The sequence below is a fragment of the Lytechinus variegatus genome, chromosome 3 (genome assembly GCF_018143015.1).
Source record: "Lytechinus variegatus isolate NC3 chromosome 3, Lvar_3.0, whole genome shotgun sequence".
Classification (NCBI taxonomy): Eukaryota; Metazoa; Echinodermata; class Echinoidea; order Temnopleuroida; family Toxopneustidae; genus Lytechinus; species Lytechinus variegatus.
In genome coordinates, this window is record NC_054742.1 from 16212698 (window position 1) to 16237943 (window position 25246).

Genomic DNA, 25246 nt, shown 5'->3' on the forward strand with positions numbered 1-25246 from the left:
ACAACTTTAATTTTTAATTTACTTGAGAGAAAATTTTAGGTGACTTGGCTAGTACTATTAACAAATAAGGATTGCTCTCCTAAACTGAAATTCATTAAAATACCGATAGTTCTATTTCATAGGATTTCGACTAGTATACTCTGCAAGTTAAAAAGTGGTCATATCACCAAATTTTGTGTTTATACATGTAATTTATAGCATTGATAAGGTGCCGATTATCTAGTTACCTATTCAATGGCGCACTATATATGTACATGTATATTACCCCAGCCATAGCTCCAGCTGCTAAAAAGGTGCTTGGTGCATTCAAGGAATTAATCTGCCAATTCATCTCAACTGGGACGAGTGCAGCAAATGTGGGTAAATTTCTTGCAGAAAGAAAACACCCCATGGCTAGGATTTGAACCCACGTCCCTTTGATTGACAGACAAGAGTCGTGACCAATGATCTGAAAATGAATAAGATTACCTGACAACATTATCTCTTTATACTTTTCAAAGTCAACATAATATTAAATCGCCTTAGAAAATCTGCAAACCATTACCTCTGCAAACAAGATTGCATCGATCAAACCAAAGGCTCAAGATTTCATGAATGATGAGATAAAATCTGAAGAAACATCTTTCTCAAGAAGCAAACCAATAAAATCTTACATAAAGCCTCCATTGCTAGAAATCATTCAAAAATAGATGGCACTTCGAAACTTCACTGAAGCATTTGGTAAGACAAGCTTAAAATATTGAATACTTTTTCTAGTTGAATTTGTGAGGAGTCAATCCCAGGGATGAATAAGCTACAGTACCTGGGAAGCATTCAATAAAAAGAGGGAGATAGCAGGACAACAGAGAACCGCAATATTTCCTCTGTAATGGAACAATGGATAACTCGATTTGAGATAAGTGAGATTAGTTTAAGAGACAAAGTGAATTACAAGGGTTGCAGGCTTGGGGGTTGAGGGGGAGAGAATAATTTTTTTCTGAATAAAAAAAAAATTGTTCAGTGAATGAGTAACTGATTATATTATACAGAACAATCATTACTCTTATTGCTATATTTATCATGAATCATAAACTAAACAATTATTGTGATTGAAGATAAGAAAGAGAAATGGTGAGGGGATGCCCCTTCTTACACCTGGGCTTCATATGTTATCTACTTTTTATAAGGAAGGAAAATAAAAATGGCTGAAAAGTTGATCTTCATCTTGTTGAAGAAGGATGCCCAATTAGCACTGCCATGTTGGTTGGAAGTGGAACCATGTGCGTAGTAACTCACCTGTGAAACCAAACCTCTCACTCATTACCTGTCTGCTGCCTATAAAAAGAAAGTGAGGTCCCACGAGGGGGAACGTCCTATGAACACTTGGGAACAAGTCAGGCAATGGTGGGGAAAATGATGCAGGAAAAGAATGAGGAATCACGGAATGCATGCTGCAGAGCTGGGACTAAGATACCATCAAGTAATTCTAAGCTTCTTTTTCTTTTGTTATTTGAACAGTGAGTCATTTCTTTTCCTTCGAGTACGAATTTGGCAAAGAATGAGTGAAGAGATAAATACAAGTTTTGTATTTGTTTTTATCATACATGAAAAAGCAAAGGCAAAATAATTTAAGTAATGTAGTAGTCGTAGTAGAAATAATGATGTTGATGATGACGATGATAAAATTAATAATAATAAGAATAATTATTCCCATCTAATACAGCGCTTAATACATCAGAACGACCTCTACATATATAGGCGCGTTACGAATATACTATTACCCTGGTCATCTGATCCTGACATGCCCACGCACAATGTATGCACTTTCTCCACTCCCTGGGGATCATTTTTTCCAATAGTTCCAAGACTCAAATTGCTTGGCATACAACTGTGTACCCATTTAACACCTGGGTAGAGAGTGGCAACATGTGGATTGATGCCTCACCAAAGGATGCTAGGCCGTGGTGGGATTCGAACGCACAACTCTCTGGTTGCAAGATGAAAGTCAAAACTACTACCCCATGACAATTGAGTATACAATCAAGCTCTTGAGCATCCAATCTAATCCATTTTTAACTTTATATTTCTTATTTGTCTTGTTCCTAGGATACCAGATGATTGGATAATTATAATTCATGTCCATTAATAAAAAACAAGTGGAACGCCTCTGGCAGTCTCGCCTGCATTACGTAATTCGATATAGCAGCAGTGCTACCTTTGAAACAGCTAATGAATAGTTATTCACAGAAGAATTGATCTTGGCCATGTTCCTGAAACGCGCACAGGTTATTCAAGGATACGTTGCTGCTCTTTTGTCCAAGATCATGAATTAGATCCATAAACTCATAAAGATTACATGTATGATGACAATTCTACAAATACCCCAAACATTACCAAAGTTTGTTGACTCTAAGTGACCTTTCACCTCGGTCATGTGACCTGAAACTCGTACATGATACTCAGGGATACATGGTTGCTCTTATGACCAAGTTTCATGAACTAGATCCATAAACTTTGAAAGTTATGATGACAATTCCTCAAATTACCCCAAGATGGCCAAAGTTTGTTGACTCTGACCTTTGACCTTAATCATGTAACCTGAAACTCTGGCAGGATCTTCAGTGATACACTATTACCCTTAGGTAATATGAACTAGGTCCATATACTTTTTAAGTGATGATGACTTTTCAAAAACTTAACCTTGGTTAAGATTTCAATGTTGACGAAGCCGACGCCGTCAGAAAAACAGCACCTATAGTTTCGTTCTGCTATGCAGGCAAGACAAAAACTGGACATTGAGTCCCCAACATGGTCTGAGTTCATGGACCCTCATTGACCTTTGACCTTCGTCGTGTGACCTGAAACTCAGGCAGGATATTCAGTAATACTTGATTACCCTTATGTCCAAGTTTCATGAACTAGGTCCATATACTTTCTAAGTTATGATGACATTCCAAAAATTTAGCCTTGGTTAAGATATCAATGTTGACGAAGCCGGGAAAAGTGGCACCTATAATCTCGCTCTGCAATGCAGGCAAGACAAAAACTGTCACAGTTAAGCAAACCTTTATCTCTCTGGTAAGAAGAGTTTGATGCAATCCGGTTCTATGTGATGCCATCCTGCAAAGTACTACAAAAACAATATAAACAATAATTTGTATACCTGTCTAAATTGAAGAAATGGTGAAATTTATATCAATATTCCATGAAGGTCAACTTGAATGTCCCCAAGGGCAGAATAACTACAAAACCAAAAAGGTCATAGGCAATTTTAAATTTCAGGCCAATAACCAATCAGAGTCCATTCTAAAGCATCCCACAACTTCCACTGCTCATTGGCTATGTTCAATAAAAAAAACATGATTACAGATATCTTTGTCCAATCACAGGCTCTGTACCATTTAATGTCTTGGCCTTCTTACATAGCTTGTCCCTCTCATACATACCTAAGGATTTGACTGACAGAATCATAGAGGCAATTCAATACACTGACAAGAATCAGTTCATTTTCAGAGGCACTTCCAACCACATAGAAGAGCAGATCAACATTACTCCTGTAGACTATTGTCATTCCCTCAAGCATGATGATTTCAGCTGGAAGAGAAAAAAAGGAATATCATAAGGCAAATTACTTCTTTACTGTTAACAAGGGTATTACACTACACTTATATGTATTTGTAAGAAAAATTCTCTGTCATTCCAGTCTACATTTTTTTCCCTCTCAATTGCTTTGGAAGAATTTGTAATCATATTTCTTACGTGGTAAAGATAAATTGGTGTGCTGCTAACACTTGGCAAAGTATCAGATAAGAACCTACATGATTAACAGCATTATCTCTTAGACCAGGACTCATCTACATCAGAGCCCTCTGCATAAAAATGTTTCACAGAGAGTACTCAATGTTATTTTCAACAAGAGTTTGCACTGTTATGCTTTTGTAGGTTTTCTATTTCTCAATATTACTTTTAGCTCTGGCTTGGTCTCTAAAATAAGCGTGAATAAAAACATGTGAGAAATGGCCAAAGAATAGTAGTTCGGTTCGGACAGGTTAGAACAAGGATCAATTCCCTGAAAATTACAGTCCACTGATTCTTTGATATAACCTGAATGAAATTTACCCAAATATCATTAAGAGTATATCTCAGTGAGTAGTTAGTAAATTCCTTTGATCCAGTTATTGAATGTCAGAAGGGTACATAATCTAATTGAGACCCAAATCCCATCTAGGCTCCGTCTTAAAGATCAATCGTAACTCTATGGAAATCCATCTGTGTCATACTTTTTTTCTACAAAAAATTTGCACAATGTCCTTTGTATGCAAAGAGAAGTGCGGTGAATTTTCAAGAAACAATGAATGCATGAATATACATCACAGCTAGAAAATATTTTTAACAAACATGCACGATAGATGTTAACGATGCTGGCCGTCCATAGTTGCAATTGATCGGATCAATCGGAACTCTTTGTACGACGGTGCCCAGGTGACAAAACAATCACAAATGTCACTACCCATGCCCATGACAGGCATGGATTTACTATCAAGCCTGTGGCAGATATTGAGGTCTCCAGCGGGACTAATGAATTCCCAGAATTCCTACATTTCACTTGTCATAATAACAATCAACCATATTTTTATTTTCTTTTTTTTAAGTTACAATGATGGTTGAAGCATAGGTTTCAATACCATGCCAATATTGGTCAACCCCTAAACTTTGCTGCTGAGCCTTAAATAAGCTAAATTACTGAAAGAAATAACCCTGTCAGCTCACAGACAAGAAGAATTGGCTCCATTTTTGTGGTGTGCAACAGGCACTAAACACTATTATACAAAGACTGGAAAACTCATTGGAGAATGGCTGAAATTAAGTGAATAAAGCTCTTCATTTATAATGGGTTCAGACACAGCCATGACAACAACATTCAATATACCTTGAACCCAAAAAAGATTCTCTTGTGCTGTTCCTTCTTTTTAATGAAATATACTCCCTAGATTCTCATCAAGTAGATGGTCATGAGAAGGTTGCTTCTAAACTCAGGAGGACACTAATCATCTTCAAACAATGTCTTGGGTTTTCTTAGGCTACCAAGAGACTGAGAGACCTTTTACATGGTTTGTTCTTATCACAAACTCCCATCCTGTTCTGCCCAAAGGATATTTATTGCTGCTGACAGACGCCCACAGTGATATTTGTTTGGAGAACAAGTGATCTGACGCACACATGAGAATCTTGTTTTTCTTGGAGGATCAGAGCAAAAACCACAAAAAATGTTATCCCTTTATACAGAAGAGGATGTATCAAACAGGCAAATGGCTGATGCATGAAAATGTCATGGGCGATTATGAGCATTGTAACCAGGAGATTTAACAGTTGGATTCAAATCTAATCCCAATGGAAAACAATCCAAATTACAAAGTTTGCATGTTTTGGGGCAATGATGCTAATCATGCAACATAGCCACGTCCAGACAGAATGTATGAAATAAATTACTATAGAAACTTTAATTAAATGCTACATATCAGATCAGCTCCAGGGTGAAATTCTATTACAGATAATAAAAAAACTGAAAATTGATAAATTTTACTATTTCCACTAATCACTATTTAAATACCTGATAATTTTTATACATATTTGATTTGATAATTCATATAATAAGGAAAGAATATACATAAGGTATGAAAACCTACGCATGAAAATCTATATATAAAAAACAAGCATGAAGAGAGAGAGAGAATGAAGATACAATGATAAGCTTAAGTTCTACCCTGCCAGCCTGAGTCACTAGAGGAGGAATAGCGCCTGCGGGCCACAGGCATTCAAGGCTCGTTTGCAGCCCAGAGACACTCATGCCCTGCTGGCCTAGAGCGGCGTTACGCAAAATTGAGCACTCAGGAACTACAAGAACGCAACCACCTAATGATATATCTCTTAACCAACTCCTGATGATTGAGAAGCAAATTTTTACAAAAACACACATCCTACTCATTTTCTCCTAGAATTTGATCAGATTAACATCAAAATACTTTCACAAGATTTCTATCTCTTTATTTGAAAACTGCAAAGAATGTGATAAGACTAAAAATTAATATCACAAATATTTCCTCAAAATTTTAAAATGACATGACAATTCTTTCAGGAAAGCTGTACAGGAACAACAGGTATCTTACTCTGCAGAAAAAATAATAATCTTAACAAAATTACTTCCATGAATACTACATTCTATAAACAAGGTTTTTAGCAGACACTAAGAAATCTTTTAAACATCCTGAAAACTTGAAATAATCTCATTATCTTTATCCAGGTCACATCTCATTTCAGAAACTAAGGGTTTAATATCTGAAGCCCCTGAAATGTACATATACTTCTATAATACAATCTAGTGCTACGCTTAAATAAATGAAAATGTTTTCCAAAACCAGAAGGCCAGGAGGTAATTCCCTAAAACCATACATGTATATGGATATCATGAAAATGGATTTCATTTCATAGTCACTTTATATTATTTCTATTTTATGAAATATTTATTATACACCTTTTTGAAGTTTGATAAGTTTTATTAACAGTGGGCGCATTGTGGTCTAGTGGTTCTGACTCTCGCCTTTCAAACAGGTTCTTGGGTTCGAATCCTAGCCGTGGTGTGTTTTCCTTCAGCAAGAAATTTATTCACACTGTGCTGAACTCAACCCGGGTGAGGTAAAATGGGTACCAACAAGAAATAGATCCTCAAAAAGCGCTGTGTGCACCTGAATCGGTAGCCTAGCTTAGCCGGGTAATAATAATAGCAGGGCCCACTGGGAGAACAGTTTTAGGAACTGAAGTGGCTACTCTGGGTAAATATGACTTTAATATTATTATTATTATCATTATCATTAATATCATTATTATTACATCTGGATAGAATTTTTAAACTTTAAAAATGTGCAATAGAAATTGTAAACCATTCATCTTTTTATGCTCACACTGAACCAATATTTTAAATTGTAATGAACATAAATATACAAGGGGCAATATTCATTTTCATATATCTAAAAGAACCAAATTATTTTAAAATTCAATCTTTTATAAGGGACCATTAATTTGGAATGCTTTCTTAAAGGAAATTAAGGATAGTTGCTCTCTTAATGTTTTTAGGAGAAATTATAATACCAAATCATCACCACTACTTATTCATTTTTTATTTAATCATTATTTTGCTTGTTTGTTTGTATAGGTTAGTTAGCTAATTCTTTCCCTTTTCTGCCTTAAATATTGTTAAATACTACATGAGTGTTATTTTATTTGGGTCAGTCGTACATAAGGTTAATTTCATTTTAGCTGCTACCCTCTTAGTATAATACTATTTATGTCTCTGTTTGATTTGTGTCATGTTTGTTCCATTCATATATTGGGGTTTTTAATACAGAGAAAAATAAATTAAATTAAATTGAATTGAAGTTTATATATTTATATGATTTATTTCCCTTTCACAATTGAATACTTTCATTTTAACAACTTCATGGAAGAGGAGAAAAATATTATCCATAATAATAATAATAATAATAATAGTAATCCCAATTTCACTGTTTGAAAGTTCCTTATGCCTAATTGATCATGGGCCCAGCAGCCACTCAGCAGTACCTGATCGACATTTCTCTATCCGTTACATCGTTGAACATCAAACAGGATAGCAGCAACGCCCACGTTTTAACATCTTTTTTGTCTGACATGGCCGGGGCTTGAATTCCCAACCTCCCAGTTGTGAGGCTGACACTTTAACATCTTAATCAACAACAGTATAAAATGTATGCAGCCTGCCCCATGTAAGGAGAAGGAAAAAAGGAGAGCTTAATTTGGTGATATAATATCATCACAAATACAACCTAAGATCAACCAGAGAAATCATCAACATCTAATTGAAATTAAGTTTTTCAAAACAAGTTTTCTCTTTAAATATAGAGTAGCCAAAACCAAACATTCATTCTGTGCATATATGAAGGAAGGAGGAAAAATAGAGAGAAAAATAGATGTGGTCCTTCTTCGATATTGAGTCAACAACTCCCATCCCTTATGGTCTAGTCAGAAGACTCCCAAAGATATTCACCATCCAATCACAGGAAGGAAGATGGGGAAATCAAAAACATTGCATGCATGGAATCCCCCTGGAAACTAAAATGAACTTTGCCATTTCACACACCACTGGGTGTCCTCTGGACTGCACCATCCCCGGGAATAGGGGCTGCCATTATGCTGAGATGAGGGGCCCCTCAAAGAAGTGAATGAAAGATCTAGGGCACAGGAGAGTAGCAAGATGTTTTAGTGCCACCATAGAAGGTATGCCACAAAGCAGAAAAGTCTCCTACTGTCAGTCATTTACTACATCCAATCTGTGCTGGAGTATTTCACATATCTTCTAAAACCACACTTTTTGTAAACAGCAACATTAGTAAACTGCTTTCAAGCAACTAAATAGAACAATCATTCTTCATCATTTTACAAATGTTGAAACAAAAGCAAGAAAAGTCGAAAGTTTCCTACAGATTTTACAAGCCCCCTTCTTTAAATTTTCTTACTCAAGCAGATACATGTAATTTTTAAAGATAGAAAGTGGGAGAAACAAGGCACATTTCCTAGTCCTTACCATTTGCTCTATGTGTCTTGTTGAAGAGGTTCTTCTCAAATGCTTTCTGTTCCTTGGTGGTGGAAAATGTGTCATCATAGTACTACAGAGACAATACAATACAAAACATTTATGATATGATTATGTGGAAATTTTGTAAGGTTGATTATGTTGACATACTGTATTTAATATTAGAATGACTGAACAATCTTGTATCCAGGAGCACATTTGCTAACTTTAATATTAAATACTAATAAATTTCTTCATGAATTTGAATCTACATATCTCGTATTATAATTCTAATGATAGTTGATACATGAAACAGCAATGAAGGAAGAAGGTATCAAAAAGTAAAATGTATATCCAACATACTGAATTCAGGAACAGCTTGTACATATGTAGTCATTCATGAATACACTGTAACTAACAACACTCATACATGTATGTATGTGTTTAAATCCTACCAAAAACTTGACAGACTTTGAGGTTTATTAGAATGCCTAATACCTTATTCAACTAAGTACCGGTATATGTTCATTATTTGTAAGACATCACCTTTGCGAGTAACCTCTCTCCATCATTATCTAGAATAGCCACTGCCTTCACCGTGTACAAACTGGCAATCTACATTGAAAAACAAAAGACAGAAAACAGAATGAAATAATTAATACTCAGGATTTCTTTTTAAAAATGTGAAGTGCAAAAAAATCATAAAAACTTTTACAAAAAGGTATGGTCATTAATTATTTTTTTTTGTCAAAATGTTGCAAAAGAGGTATGAATTCAACATATTCAACTTTTTCTCTGATTAATTTCAGTAAGGTAACATTTCAGTATGATATCTGAAAAGAAACAGGGATTTAGTTTGGTCGTGGTATAACTCTATTTTTGAAGAAAATATAATTCTACATGCATGTAAGAAATAGAATGAATCAAAAGTTATAAGCAACAAAATGAAATTGGATCGTATTCATGAAAAGTTGTTTCCAGTGCCCAAATCCTTTGTTAGAGACTTACATCATACTTGAAACAATGTCAACTTTGACCGCTTTACATTGTACTAGTATCTCAAAAACACAAAATGGTCCTGGACTCTGGCAGGGTCCCTTCTGAACACTAAATCAGCATCCTCCCTATATCAGATAAGGTGTCACCTTGAAACAAGAGTTTCCTCCTGGCCCTCTATCAGACATATGGCCTGTTCCATTTTTCAAGAGGGGATGCCCATGGGAGTCAAGCAAATGGACAAGTTGATCGATGACTTTGCATTTTAACTTTTTATTCATATTATAGCAGGACAGACTTAAATCCATTTTTGTATAACTCTTACCTTGCCAACATATGATAAAGAAACAAACATTTTCTCTCAACTATTACCCTCATCAAAAGATGTATGTAGTAATGTTTGTTTTGAAATACAAGATATTCAAAATATCTATTGGTTAATTATATGCTGCTCTAACATCATTTTTAAAGGACAGCTTTTTGAAGGGTCTACTATACTCTCACTTTTATAGCTAAAGACAAATCAAATGGAAAAAAATTACATTCAAAAGTCAAAGCCGAAGCTTGTTTCTATTTCATATCTTTACTGTATGAAAGTTGATAAAGGGTGGTAAATTTCTTTTTAAATATGCAAGACATTTACAGGATACTGTTAAAGCATTAACAAAAAATAAGTGTTTTGTATGATTTTAATAATCTGGAATAAAGCAAAGCCTTTCCGCAATGTAACGTTTGTTGCAGCAGCAAAAGAGTTACACTGAGGATATTTGAATAATAAGTATTTTATTTATTTTACTGAAAAGAATGTATGGATAGATACCATTTTCTATCTTCTCAAACAGAATTATTCATGAACCACAAATGTTTGGGTCCATAGATTTTCATCATCCTACATGTAGCACTTGCAGTTAAATGTGAACATACATGTTGGAACAGATTAAAGGTAAGGTCCATCTGAAATCTTTAAACAGAAAATGAAAGTTTCATGGTAAGAATAACAGAGTTGTGAGTTCTAAAAGTTTCAATTTGTTATATCACAAACAAGCAGCTTCTTAATCTATCATTTGACAAATGTTATAATAGTTAATAATCTAATCAAATATTTTTTTCCACTCCAGTGATTTTAAAATGGTTCTAATCATATTTGCAATGCAAAGGTATCTAAGAAAATTGCATTTAAATGCAATCAATATTTACATGTTTCATTACATGTCTTCATTGTATTCTTATTTTCTTTCTTCATTTCCACTTTTCCCTTTAAAAAAAAAAAAGCAAAACATTTTTTTTTTAAACTTGTGGCATGCTATTTCTCTATAATCAATGACATCATTGTGATCTAAAATCAAGCATATGAAAAGTCTCTGATGCCAAACATATGGGGCAAGTTTTTGTATGACGGCCTAGAATCAATTATGGAGTGTGACTTCAAACTCGTATCACATCTTGTGTTTCCACCCGATAGCACAGATAGTGAGAAAGTTACTCTAGTTTGATTTCCTTTTCAAATTATTCAAAATGGTTTTGAAAGTACCAATGCAAGAACTAGAGAATGGGAGAAAATGGGGTATTTTGTTATTTTCTTTCATTCCCTGGAGAAAGCTAATCTCACTGTTTCCCTATTTTTCAAACTAGGCAGGGTTGGTTGTAGTATTGTATCCGGTCAACATGAGGCACAAACTTTATCCTTAATAAAATCATATTTACAGGTGTTCCTGAATTTCCTACAACCATACTGCTTGTTTTAAAGTCTCTTTCAGTAAGTAATTACAAAATTAATTTCAAGAAATATGTATATTTATCAGCGAATCATGTAAACAGTTTTAATTTAATTCCTTTTTTTATCTTTGCAGCGACCCAAATTTTAAAGATAACTTTTCTTTGTATGTAAAATAAATGTACAACTTGAATTTTCATCTTCATTTATTGGATAGTATGTCAAATGGAAATTGTTAAATATTGAACAAATATATATTTTTGAACAACAAATATGGTAGAACACATAATGTACATAGCAAGGAAATTCAATACAAAGGATTTAAAGGGCAGTCAAAGTTAAAGAACAAATAAGAACTATCAATGAAGGTGATTAATACCCCCAACCCCATATGCTGTTACCATGGCAAAACCAACAGTTTCCAACACATGGATAAAATATTACCCCAAGACCAATGTGTGAGCTAAATATCATAAATGGTTAAAAACAGATGAAGTAGTTCAAACTGCAAGATTTTCGCTTAATTTTTTTGACATATATGTTGTTACCATGGCAACATGAAATCAAAAACACATGGAAAAATATACCCTACACAACTTTACCTCGAGACCAATGTGTGAGCCAAATTTCATTAGAATTGTTTGAGAACTAACAAAGTACATGTAATACAAACCACAACACTTACCTAATTTGGGGCATATATATTTTTAATAATAAATAAAAATACTTATTTATATAGCACTTATTACACATTGTTTCTAATGGCAATTATTGTTACCTCGGTCATCAGATCCTGACATGCCCGCACACAATGTATTTTTACCATGGCAACTTGATTTCCGACAATATGTATCTTAGACATCTTTACCTCGAAAGCAAAGCAAGAACAAACTTTTATGAGAATTGATTAAAAATTGATGAAGTAATTCAAACCGTAAGATTTTCACCCAATTTTCACCATGTCATTACCATGGCAACATAATTTCTGATACACACATTATATATGTCTTGCATATCTTTACCTCAAGACCAATGTGTGTGCCAAATTTAATGAGAACTGATTAAAAACTGAGGAAGTAGTTCGAACTACAAGATTATTACAACTTATTTTTGCCATAATATACCATTACCATGGCAACAAAATTTGCGACACATACAAAAAATGTGCCTGACACATCTTTACCCTAAAACCAATATGTGTGCCAAGTTTTATGTGAATTGGTTAAAAACTGACCAAACGACCGACCATACACTGATTCCTATATACATGTACCGCATTCAAACTTTGTTTGGCGGAAATGCAAAAAAATGGACAATAGAAAACTAGACAAAATCTCAACTGTGAATAGGATGTCTCTGCCATTGCCAGATTAGAAATTATATTCATCACCTACACTCCACTTTTAAATTTTCTACAAGTTACCTCAGAGACCTTTGACATTGAAGATACCTCAAAACTAACCAGTTAAGTGTCACTCCTATATTATGCATAGGCCTACACTTTTCAAATCACTCCAGAGAAAGACATCACTATTTGCAAGCTATATTAATAACTCAATTTATTTAAAACAGCAATGTAATTCCATACATCACCTTTATCTGAATCGAGGTAAGATTTTATTCTTCAAAAACATGACATTGAGATGAAAGTATTTTGAATAATGACCCTTATTAACTTTTATGAATCTGAGGGGAAGTATGTCACATCTTATGAAAAGGTGAGTAGTATGAGTAACACTCAACTGTCAACAATAAATTGCACATGGCATGTTTTGTCAAGCTTTTGTGCCATAGTAATACCTTCCTATCGATAACATCACTTCTTATCCCTCTTTTCTCCCTGATGATCTTACATGGCAGCAGTCACACCTTAAACTTTCATTGAATCAGTTGTGTTGCTATATCTTTATTCTTGTTATATAAAAGTATGTATAGGCCTATCTCTGATCACTATCCATACTACTCAACTGTACAGTATCTAATCCCTTTGGTGTAAAACCAACATTGTGAAACATACAAATATATGAATAAAGCATATCATGTTCATGAACTTTTGTTTTTCTCTGTGTTGAAACTATGTACGTGTACATGTACATTAACATAAATTCACTAATTCATAATTATTCTTAAAATTATGAATCTATATCACAGGGATGTAAATAGAGCATTTGTATTAAACACTGTTAATTTTCAAGGGAAGTTTCAGTTCTTTTCTACAGGAGGTTTATTTCAAGTGTGAGTGTATCTTCATTAACGGCATACAACAAGCAATCAATTCTCAATTTCCCATGGTGCAACAGAGAAAATTGTGGATAGGGGACAATGGGTTCTTCGGCAAAATGAATCATAGGAGATAGGAATCATTTCTTCCTCTTACCCACACCCCCCCCCCCTTCTCTTAAGCTCTAATAACCAAGTATGCATTAACACAAGGGACATATGAAATCACAAGTCAAAATGGAGAAGTTCATTAAAACCTCCACCAATATTCACAACATTTGATGTGACTTTGAAAACCATGTTAATGCGATCTGTCAACTTTCCATTAAAAAGACTTTGAAAATGATCAGATTCCATCTTGTATGGATAGCTATGTTAGTTTCAGTTTCAACCATCTTTTGTCAAAACGTTTAGAGGCCTCTTTCCACCAGCCTGGTGTTTCCAATTTATCCTACTCTTTCTAATCCAGCAAATTACCCTCATCAAAACAAACTCAAGATCATTGGTATAAAATCTATGCAATCAGTTTATGGTACAAGTTTATTGGTTTCATGTAAAGACCAGAGGCAACTTGGGATTTTTAAGAAATAACCTGCATTTTGTGACATAACAAACTTATTCACAACTGACAGTACATGTACATACACATACTTGGGATGCTCAGAATCCAATACTACATGTATGTCATCATGTATCACAGTTCAACATAATGGTGTACGAGTACATCACTCCAGGCTCAAGTGAGAATTTCTCAACTCGGGCTAATGGGGACGGGATCTCTTGAATCTTGAGAAGAGCTAATCAGACTAAAATCTTGAGATAAAGCAAACTAGAGCTGATGGAGAACCACATAAAGAACTCACAACATACAAAGCAATGTATTTACCCATTATGAATGTTGTATTAATTTTTTAAGGATGGTGACACATAGGGCTTGATTGACGACATTGTATATCTTGTCCCTTATGGGTTGAGGTTTCCATACGCTCACGTAGGCCAAAAACAAAATAGCAAGGTGCTCTGTAAAACAATACTTTCATTCTATGATGTTACTTGCCATTGACCTACAATATAGAACTCTAATCTACATCACATTTTTCAGTTTTGACAGCATTTTTACCATTTGTTGAATAATTTTTTTTTTCTTTCTCTTTGTAACATTTACATGTAATCTCTCTTTTAATTTGTATTGTAAAGAGATGAGATAACAAACAAAATGAAATTAACTTGACTCTAATTTAATATCATCACCACCGACTCATACGGGGGGGGGGGGTTCAGAGAACAAAATTAATTTACAGCTGACTTGCTCACTGCTTTATGTAGTATAGTCTCTATTCTAATTCATTGCACCTGCATGGTAAATCCAGGTCTTTACTTCAGTTCCATCTTATGTTTGTCTAGACAGACCCCATCCCCTGTTTCCTTCCTCTCTATATTTGATCACAGGAACTTCTCATCAAATTAGGATCTCCTTGTTTCTTGCTCATTCAAAAAATTTTATTGGGGTTTCTATTTTCCAAATATGATTTTCACATCTCCCGACAACATTCTGATGTACACGTAGTACACCATTTTTTTTATAAATAATCTTATACTTTATCCTCAATATTATACATAAAGGCATTAGACTTGTGAAATAGTGCTGAGGTGTTAATCTAAAGAAACAGAAATTAAACTGATGAGTTCCCTTATCATATATAATTCATCATCAAGGGTTAATAATCTTTTCTTTCTTATTCTCTCCATTTTCCTTTTTCTTCAGATGTGCAATATAAAATAATTTAAATACCCATCATTGTCCATTTTTATTTATTTATTTGTTCATTGTATCTAAGTTTGCTCATTTATCCTTATTTCCTAAATACAGTGCTATTAATTCAGAATGTATTGAGCTAAGCCATCATCTTTAACCCTAATAGTCAAGGGCAGCTAAAAATACCCCCCCCCCCTCCTTCAACAATTTTTGCAATAAATCTGCCAAGCAAATTTTTTGACCACGCCGCTCACTGACTTTCCAACATTTTTTTTTTAAACAACAAAAATAAAAGATAAAACCCAAAATATACATAACAAGTTGATTGAACAATGAAAATATTTAAATATTTATTTTCATACTGGACTGTTAACAATTACAATTGTTAAGAAGGCTATAAAGAATATTTACGCCAATAAACAGCATTCTAGGAGCTTTATCTAGTGAATTAGGGCAAAAAGTATGATTTCATGAATAAATTAGCATATTCAATTCATATAGAATAAATATACATGAATTAAGTGAAATTTACTCATGTATCCATGCAATCACATTATGTGACTATGTCATTCTCTACTATCGTGCAAATTTCCATTGTGATCGACGGCCGACACCTTAAGGCTGCCATGAATAATGCCCCCCCTCCCCCCTCTCTTGGTGGTGAATCAAAGAATCAATACTCCAGAAGTATTAGAGTTTTATGTAGTACTACTATTCACTGTAATTTTATGTTTGACACAGCGGAGTTTCCAAGTACTTTCAAATTGACAAATAAAAATTGATATGTTTAACATTTTGTATATCTGGCTTATTGCATTCTTTAATTCATGGAAGATTCTTTTCAATTTTAATATCAGGTCAACATTTTAACATGATATTCAATACAAAATGACTGTCAAATTCACAACAAACTAATTGAAAGTCATAAATGGATTTGGTGAAGATTTTCTTTAGCTAAACTATAATTGAGCAATCTCTGTGTGACAGAAAAGGTATAGAGGCAGCCCTCATTCACTCATTTTGAAATAAATAAAGATGCTCTCGATCAGGCAACCGATGCAAGTATGTAAAGAGCGGTTTGATAATGAGATGTGATTTATCCACCACAAACTACATGTATACCTGACTGTTAGTCAGTCTTTACTTACAGGTGCACACCACAATGCAATCTTTAACAGTCAAGGTCAAAAACGAATTGCTCTAAAATTCATGACTTTAACAAATCTTCTTTTTTTTCTAAATCAAAATGAACAGTATGATAAAAGTTAAACAAACTAGTAAAAATAATCAAAGCACTGAGGTTCTGGTTTTATAATTGGTTGCGAGACAGGGAAAAGTATTAAATGTTGTGTATACGATCCCCTCCTACTATATTCAGTAATGTGACAAAAATGTCTCCCATTTTGAAAATGAAAGTTACCCAAATTTGGTATTAAAATGAAGCTTACAATATTCTACTTTATGCTCAAATCATTAAAAAAGGGGGTGATAACATTAATAGAGGGGATTACATAAAAATAGAAAACTCTTGAGCATGAAAATGGCAAACTAAGTTGTATGTAGAACTGGTACATGTACTGTGTGAACATGCATGTGTGATGCCATGAACATGCGCACTGCTGCTGTGTGCTCAATTTAGCAGATATCACAATGGTGACTTAAATTTGTTCACAGATCAATCAGTCACTATCCTCCAACTACATGTAGGCGGTGTGTGATGGTGTTTTATTTATATCAGAAATTATTGTTTATTATATATATGTAAGCATTACTGGCCACCATGTGTGTGATCAAAACTGTTTTACATGTAAGCCTACATGTACCTTTTCTAATACTTGTATTTTAAAGCTCTGTAAAGGTATTTCATTTTACATATATTACTCTAACATCTAAATTCTGAATGAGATTCAATTTTTTTCTGTTTTTCGGTGTTCGAAGTAAACACTGAAAAAGGTATAAACTAATTTCCAATCAAACTTATGTTTTGATGAGTTTACTTTGGAAAATTTAAAAGTTTTCAAATTTCAATTCCATTTGCTGCATTAAGATTACTCTGCACCACTTTTCATTCATTTATTAATATCATTAAAAAAAAAATCTTCCCAAAATATCCTAGTCACATCTGTTGCCAAGTAAATTTTTTGTTGGGGTCATTACTTGTCCTAGAAAAGGAAATCTAAAATAATTACAGCTGATAACTTACCCTTATTACAACAAATTGTCAAATGTGGGACCAAAAACTTCACATTACAGAATAGCACCTGAACTGCCATCAGTCTGTACATATAATTTTCCAAAAATTGCTAAGCAAACCCTCTGCTGCACCTCAAATTATAGATATTAAACACTAGAAGAAAACTAATTTGGATTTTAGAAGCCAAAATGAATGACAATTTACAACATTGTTCTTTTCAAGGAAGCTTAAAGGTCTACTGGTACTCAATGTCAGGGGGAAATTCAGTTTTTTTACAAAGCAATGGTGAAGAGTGTTTCAGTTCAGAATTTTAAGATAGAAATTGGAAAGAGCACAAAAAAGCAGGTAACATTAGAGGGTAAAAGAGGAGTTTCCTGAGAGTGCAGAGGAAGAGTAAAAAAAAAATTGCACCAATGACGGATCATGCTTTGTATTTTTAGATTACTCAATTGCAGACCATTTTGCTTCATGATTTATTTTGTTTTGAAATCATTTTCATCACCAATAAATACAGTCAGATTTTTCACACTTTAGTGGGTTTAACATTTCCTGCATGGCTCTCCTCTCTACTGTCCTGTCACTTTGGGTCAATGTGAGTAATATCAGACTTTCTGCACTTTTCTATCTTCTTTGATCCTTTCTTTTCATGTCTTGTGAAATCCTTTCCTTTTATGCATCCTGCATGGATTCCTCCCAGCAACTGTGATTTTTAGTATTCTTTAGACTTCAGACTTCTTTTTTTCTCTCGCTCACACGATTTTCCAAAGGGGGCGGGCTTCTTTTATAGAAAAAATAACAAGCCCCCCCTCCCTTGAAGAAGATTTATGTCACAAATAATTTGACAATTGAAATAAAAGATCCACACTTTACAGTATGAAGTTTCAAATTTATTTTCGATTTCAAATCCAAACATAAAGGATTATCATTTTAAATAAGAAAATTCAACAATTATCTTACCGTAAAGGACTATTCAGGGGCAGATCCAATCCTGACATCGAGGCACAGACTGGAACCTCAAAAAAAATAAAAGTTCTGTCGCCATACCTCTCCTTCTTTCAAAATTTACAACAAAATGGTCGATCAAGGCTATATTTTGTTTTTTTAGGTTCCAGTCTGGGCCTCGATGTCAGGATTTGTGTGTCGCGATAGACCACTCTAGGTGACACCCCTATACTTACCCGTATTAAGAAACTGGAACTTGATTCACGTGCATCTGGGCCTCACCGGTTCTTTTGTTTCATCTTTATTCATAAATGGAGCGCCCCTTTCGATAGTTGTTAACAACGCGGCCAAATCATTAGGTTTTATGCACTGTGTTCAAGGCGTTTTGGGGAGTTTGATTTTTATTATTTTATACACATTTTGTTAAATAGCACCTTTTAAGTCAAGTATGAAATTAAAATCAGAGTATTTTTTTTAATTGTAGAGATTTATAAGATATCATACAATATTTTATTCTATATATATTTTATAATAAAATGTATAATTATGGACGTCTTTCAAAAAAGGTAACCGACCAATCAGGTGACGACTACGCGTATCACGTGATCCGAAAATCAACTTCGTACCGCTTCGATAAAATACTGCTAATTATTTATAATCACGTAATGAATTTTAGTATTTAGTAATTGTTCTTCAAATTAAAGAAAGCTAATGGAAGCGACCACAACACTGACCTCTACATAGCTGTATAAAGATGCTTCTCACCAGATACTAGTTTCCGGTGATGCTTCTATTTCGAAGCTCCGAGATCCAGCGATAGTAGTCTGTTTCTCCTCTGACACTCAACATTTTTTTTTTAACATTTTATACACAAGAATAATTGTTGTAGTGCAATCAGCTTTGTTTATTCTGCAATGAACAGTATCTTGTCGTACGGTGAAAGGAAATATGCTTTTTTTGGGGGGGTATTGCTTCTTCTCTCGATCCCTCTCTTTTTGTTGAGTACTATCATTGTAAAGGCTATTTTGGTTTTTCTATTATTTTTCATTATATTGAATATTAATTTTCATCATCATATCACTTTTGTAAGCCCCTATTTTGTACTGCCCTAGCTGGAAAAAATATGGGTGGAGGGTGAAATATGAAAAGAATGAAAACGGGCAAGGACCCCACGTGATAAACAGAACATAATTACATTCCAATTTTTTTTATTGAATTTCTTTTATTTATCCCCTTGAAAGCCATAAAACAGATTTGTTTTGCACTCAATTCATGTGATAATTTGTAAAAAAAATAATTTTGTATGATTATAATCCTTTATACTTGGATTTGAAATAAATCACATTAATTTGAAACTTCCCCGCCCTCCCCCTTGAAAATTTGGATCTGCCCCTAAATAAGCCTTTGTGGTAAGAGATTTTTTTATTTTATTTATTCCTATAGGTTTGTCTTTTAAATCAATTTGTATCGATATGAAACAAAATTGCAAATTTGTCTTGATTGAGGCTATCAAGACTTCCTTACCAGAATGCATTACGAGCAAAGTATCATCGAAACCTCAACGGTCAGTGGTCAAAACGAGTTGATGAGCCTCTATGGCTTCGCTAGATCTTTTTTCTTTTTCGATTTGTCACTATCGAACACCACAGACATAATGGAGGCAGCTGGATGAGGTTCACGTAGAGAATCGGTGAGTTTATGTTATTGTATTTTTATTATTATATATTATTTTTTATATTGTATTGATGACTTTACTATCATTTCCATCAGAATTATATTTTGAATCAACGGATCAGTTCAAGTATGAATTGATTTGCGATGCTTTGGGCAACGGATGTAGGGAAAATGAGCAATGTATATTTTTACAATTGGAAGGCATTCAGCCGAGAACAAGGTTATAATATAACCTCCTTCGTAGGATGAGTGGGCATAGGAAGGTGTAGAGATTAATAAAATCACAACAATTTACATGATTTTTATATTAAAAGATGGATTTCCTAGGGAAATCCATCTTTGTTTACATATAGACCTACATATATGACGGGCAGTTCAAGACTCCAATGATGAAGAAGTATATCTATTTAAATAAGTATTTAAATAAGACATCATCGTGGAGTCCTTAAGACTAGGCTCCGGCCCTTAGCCTGGAGGCTTCTGAGGAGTAAAAATCATCTACTATTAGTAGGCTTACTCCCCATGAAGCCTGGCGCTTGTATATATAGGCTTCCACACACCAAGGGAAAAGGCAACTATAAAAATGCGCCAAACTGCTAGTTATGTTTAGAATCTGAGGTTAACACTTCTGTACATTGGTAAAAATATCGGTTGGCAAAGTTTGGCAAAAAATTGATAGTTATGGTTACAAAATGACGACAAAATAATTAAAAAAACACTGAACTGAAAATACCACCCTGCCTGTGGGGAATCTACAGGTAGGACTATGGTATGCCAATGTTGTACAGAGCACACACATTAAAAAAATCACTAAAATATCACTTTTGTGACCAAAATTACTAATTTTCATACAGTTGCAATTTATTTTTCATTAGTAACTTGGGGATAATTTTTGTATTCACCAGAGCGCTCAAAAACTTGAATTTTCGGCTTATTTTTTTGTACACCCTCTATTGGTGGAAAGTAATATGGCAAGAAAATTTTCATTTTTTGATCTCTATTTTTAATTAAGAAAAAAATAATTCAAAGAATCAAATTTAAATAAGAGTCAAGTTGTATGAAAAATAGGTGTAATGGAAACTGTCAGTGTAAAAAAATCAAGCATTTGCCCCAAAGAAAAAGAGAAAATAAGCCAAACATTGCCACCCTTATTTTGCCACACATGGAGATATACCGTAAGTAACCGTGTATTAACCACACCTTTTTCTCGGCGGGATAGAAGCAAAAGTCGGGGGTGCGGTTTATACACAGTGACGGGTCTGAGCCAGCCCGCCGTAACCCCTCCCTTACATGTACGATGTCTGCCAGTTCACAACACATCGAGTGGCCGGGCGTAGCCGCCCAGGCAATGTCGTTTAGAGGGGTATGAGCCGCGGGTAATGGGAAGTGATTATTACGATCTTAATTAAATGTTGTCTATAAAAAACGCACCCACCTTCATGACACTAATTTTGACTTTATTCTCGATTCAAAGTAGTGAAGTTCCCTGGCTAATTTAAAAGAGATGCCAAGCATACTCGGTAATATTTTGTCACCGCTGAGCGAGAGTTGAGTGAGCTTAGAGATTGCGTTGTAATGTGGTTATAGTGCGACTTAAGCTGGTGCTATTCAAAGTCCCGTTTCACGCCAGCTTGTTTTCTTTTCCTTCCTGTTTGCTTTTCATAAGATACCATGTAAACCACGCACGAGAGAGACGGCACAAAGCCGTAAAAACAACTGGAAAAAATGTCAATTTCTTTGTTTCTTGAACCTTCCTGTAATCCCGTATCCAAAATTCATGCTAAGACATCAAATTTCTGAAAGTGATTGTGAGGTTGTGATGCAAGAAATGTGAATGTTTCTTCCTCCTACGCTGGGAAAGACACAGATCATAATTTGATAAGATGTACTGGCATGACTGGTACTGTATCGTAGTTTGCAATGTAATGGCAGTGCTGTGTGTGTGTGTACACTGTGACTGTGAGGTGAGTGTGTAAGTTGCCAATATTGCCGGGGCCGATCTTTCTTTCTAACATTTGTAGATGTATTGTTCAAGAACAGCAGATTTCCGCATACCGGTAATCTCTTTGGATACTTTGAAATCTTAAAAACTTAGATTTTGTTTCTTCGTACCTCAAATATGCAAGTAAATGTGAGAAGATTTTTTTTTTTTTTCTAGTCCAAAGTTGGAGGTGCGGTTAATACACGGGTGCGGTTAATACACCGTTACTTACGGTAAGTGAGAACAAGGTTATATCATAACCTTTTTCATTGAATGAGTGGTTGAAGCGGGACATTTTAGCACTTTTTAATCTAGCACCGCTCATGATTTTGCCGCCCTCTATACGTGTCACGTAACTAGGTTGCATTAACAAAGGATCAAATATGGCAATGACAACAAATGTAAGTAAACTCTCTTCTACTTTTATTATTTTATCGCATTTTGTCGTCATTTTGTAACCATACCTATCAATTTTTTGCCAAACGTTGCCAACCGATATTTTTACCCATGTACAGAAGTGTTAAAGGGGAAGTTCACCTTGAAGGAAACTTTGTTGTAAAAAATATTGGTGAAGGTGTGAGGAAAATCCGTTAAAAAGAAAGTTATTAAAGTTCAAAGTTTTAGGATTTGTGACGTCATAGACGAGCAGCTGCCCAATGACATGTGTTATGCAATATAAAATGCATGAATTTCAAATTTTGTATGGTTCCTGATGACTCAATTTTGTTTTCTATTAATGATCTGGTGTGAAATGATTTGTCTATTGATATACAATCGGTACAGTGAAAACCATTTTCAATTTTCTGAGAAAATGTCATTTGATTTTTTACCATTCGCTATATATGATTCATGAATGCTGCTCGCATATGATGTCACAAATCAAATAATTAAAATTCTAATAACTTTTTAATTATTTGATGAATTTTTCTCAAACCTTCGGCAATATTTTTTATTATTTTTTCTGCTATTTTTACAATAAATATTTTTTCTGCTATTTTTACAATAAACTTTTTGTCAGGGTGAACTTCCCCTTTAATACGGCTTTAACCTCAGATTCTAAACATAACTAGCAGTTTGGTGCATTTTTATAGTTTCCTTTTCCCTTGGTGTGTGGAAGCCTATATACAAGCGCCAGGCTTTATGCGGGTAAGCCTACGTATAGTTGATGATTTCTACTCCCCAAAAGCCTCCAGGCTAAAGCCAGGCTTAGTCTTGAGGACGCAATGATGATGATTTTTTTAGATATGTCTTACATTTCTTCATCATTGACGTCTTGACACTCTCTCCATAGTGCCTTCAGCGAACGACCAAAACAAAGATGGATTTCCCCCCAAAATCCATCTTTTTAAACCGAAATGACTAGAATTTTGTTAATTTTATTAAGTCTTACACCTTCCTACGCCTAATGCGTAGGAAGGTTTTAAATATTACTTTAAAAAATGTAAAAAAATGAAGATTTCTTACCTAACTGATGCCGCGTAGACCTCTCGTTCCACATGTAAACAACGGAAATACAATAGCGTCGACCCTTGAACCGCTTATGTATGACGTACTTCCGGAAAGCAATGCCGTCTTAACGAACAATTTAGAGATAAAAAATCTTATTTAACAAATATTAAAATTTATTTCGTGATCATAAATAATTCATATCAATATATATAAATTATTTATGATCACGAAATAATTTTAATATTTGTTAAATAAGATTTTTTATCTCTAAATTGTTCGTTAAGACGGCATTGCTTTCCGGAAGTACGTCATACATAAGCGGTTCAAGGGTCGACGCTATTGTATTTCCGTTGTTTACATGTGGAACGAGAGGTCTACGCGGCATCAGTTAGGTAAGAAATCTTCATTTTTTTTACATTTTTTAAAGTAATATTTAAAACCTTCCTACGCATTAGGCGTAGGAAGGTGTAAGAATTAATAAAATTAACAAAATTCTAGTCATTTCGGTTTAAAAAGATGGATTTTGGGGGGAAATCCATCTTTGTTTTGGTCGTTCGCTGAAGGCACTATGGAGAGTGTCAAGACGTCAATGATGAAGAAATGTAAGACATATCTAAAAAAATCATCATCATTGCGTCCTCAAGACTAAGTCAGGCTGACACTTGCACGACTTTTGGCCACGATTTTGTTGTGGCAAGTCGTGCCATTTTGGGGCATGAACTGGGAGGCTCCCGCACTGTTTACCACTTGTTCATGCATAGTTCACGACAAGTTCACGAATGCGTGCCTGTCAGTGTCCACATTGACACGAACTGGCATGAAGAGTTTGCGCAATTCGGACGGTGTCGTGCTGAACTATTCGTGAACACGACATGAGCTGTTTGTGAACTATTCGTGACAGTTGTGGCATGGTGTGCACTGCCACGCATTCTCCCGCATCGTCCCTACGAGTTCGCGACGAGTTCACGAATAGTTTTCGCATAGTTCACGACCCAGTCGCTAAATTTTTTCGTGATCAAAATTTTGAACATTTCAAAATTCTCGTCCCGACATGGCACGCAGTCACGACGTGTTTACGCACACTTCACGAATAGTTTGCGAACTGGCACGACTTGAGCCGTGCCGATGCATGACACAAAATCGTGCAAGTGTCAGGCTGGCTTAAGCTCCCTTAAAAAAATAATGTCCAACAAATTTTAAAGCATATGGGACCGATATTAAATAGTGAACTAGTTCTAAGCCATTCTTCCATGCAAAAATAACAGCTTAATTGGCATTATATTTTGTTGCGGTTCATAATACATAATTCGATTGAATACAGAAAACGTTTAGACGGGTATTTATACAAAACTGATTAATAAAAAAACTCGTAATCTTACCTCTGATGACGGATCCATTTCTGCGTGTATTCTGTGCCAACGTGTAGTCTCGTGAATCACGAATATGAAACTCCGTACTTCGCGAGAGATGTACGGTTATTTTTGTCGTTGAGGGCGTAAAAATAGTCGATTTTCTTCTTTATCGTATCACTGAACTCAAAGAAGTTCCGTGATAGTGGATATGGCCTGCAGCTTGACTTTGCTGCAGTTGCACTGCATCTCGTTCTAAACCAGGTGTGTTGAATGAATTGTTTGTTCTGCAAATGCGAAAGATGGACGCCTAGATTTTTTTTCGATATTCGATGAAACTGAAGAGTATACACGACATGCTATCCCCCCCTATGTAATGAATAAATT

At 34.6% G+C, this 25246-nt stretch overlaps 1 protein-coding gene across 1 annotated transcript; it reads right to left on the reverse strand.

The window, feature by feature from the left end:
* Positions 1–3384: 3384 nt before the first annotated feature.
* LOC121410342 (coatomer subunit zeta-1-like) lies at positions 3385–24994 on the reverse strand. The gene is made up of 4 exons (XM_041602362.1): positions 24890–24994; positions 9131–9199; positions 8597–8678; positions 3385–3573 (listed from the first exon to the last, which is right to left on the reverse strand). Exons 1-4 carry the CDS (start codon positions 24905–24907, stop codon positions 3416–3418), a joined length of 327 nt encoding a protein of 108 aa, XP_041458296.1. The 5' UTR covers positions 24908–24994; the 3' UTR covers positions 3385–3415.
* Between the last annotated feature and the right edge of the window lie 252 nt (positions 24995–25246).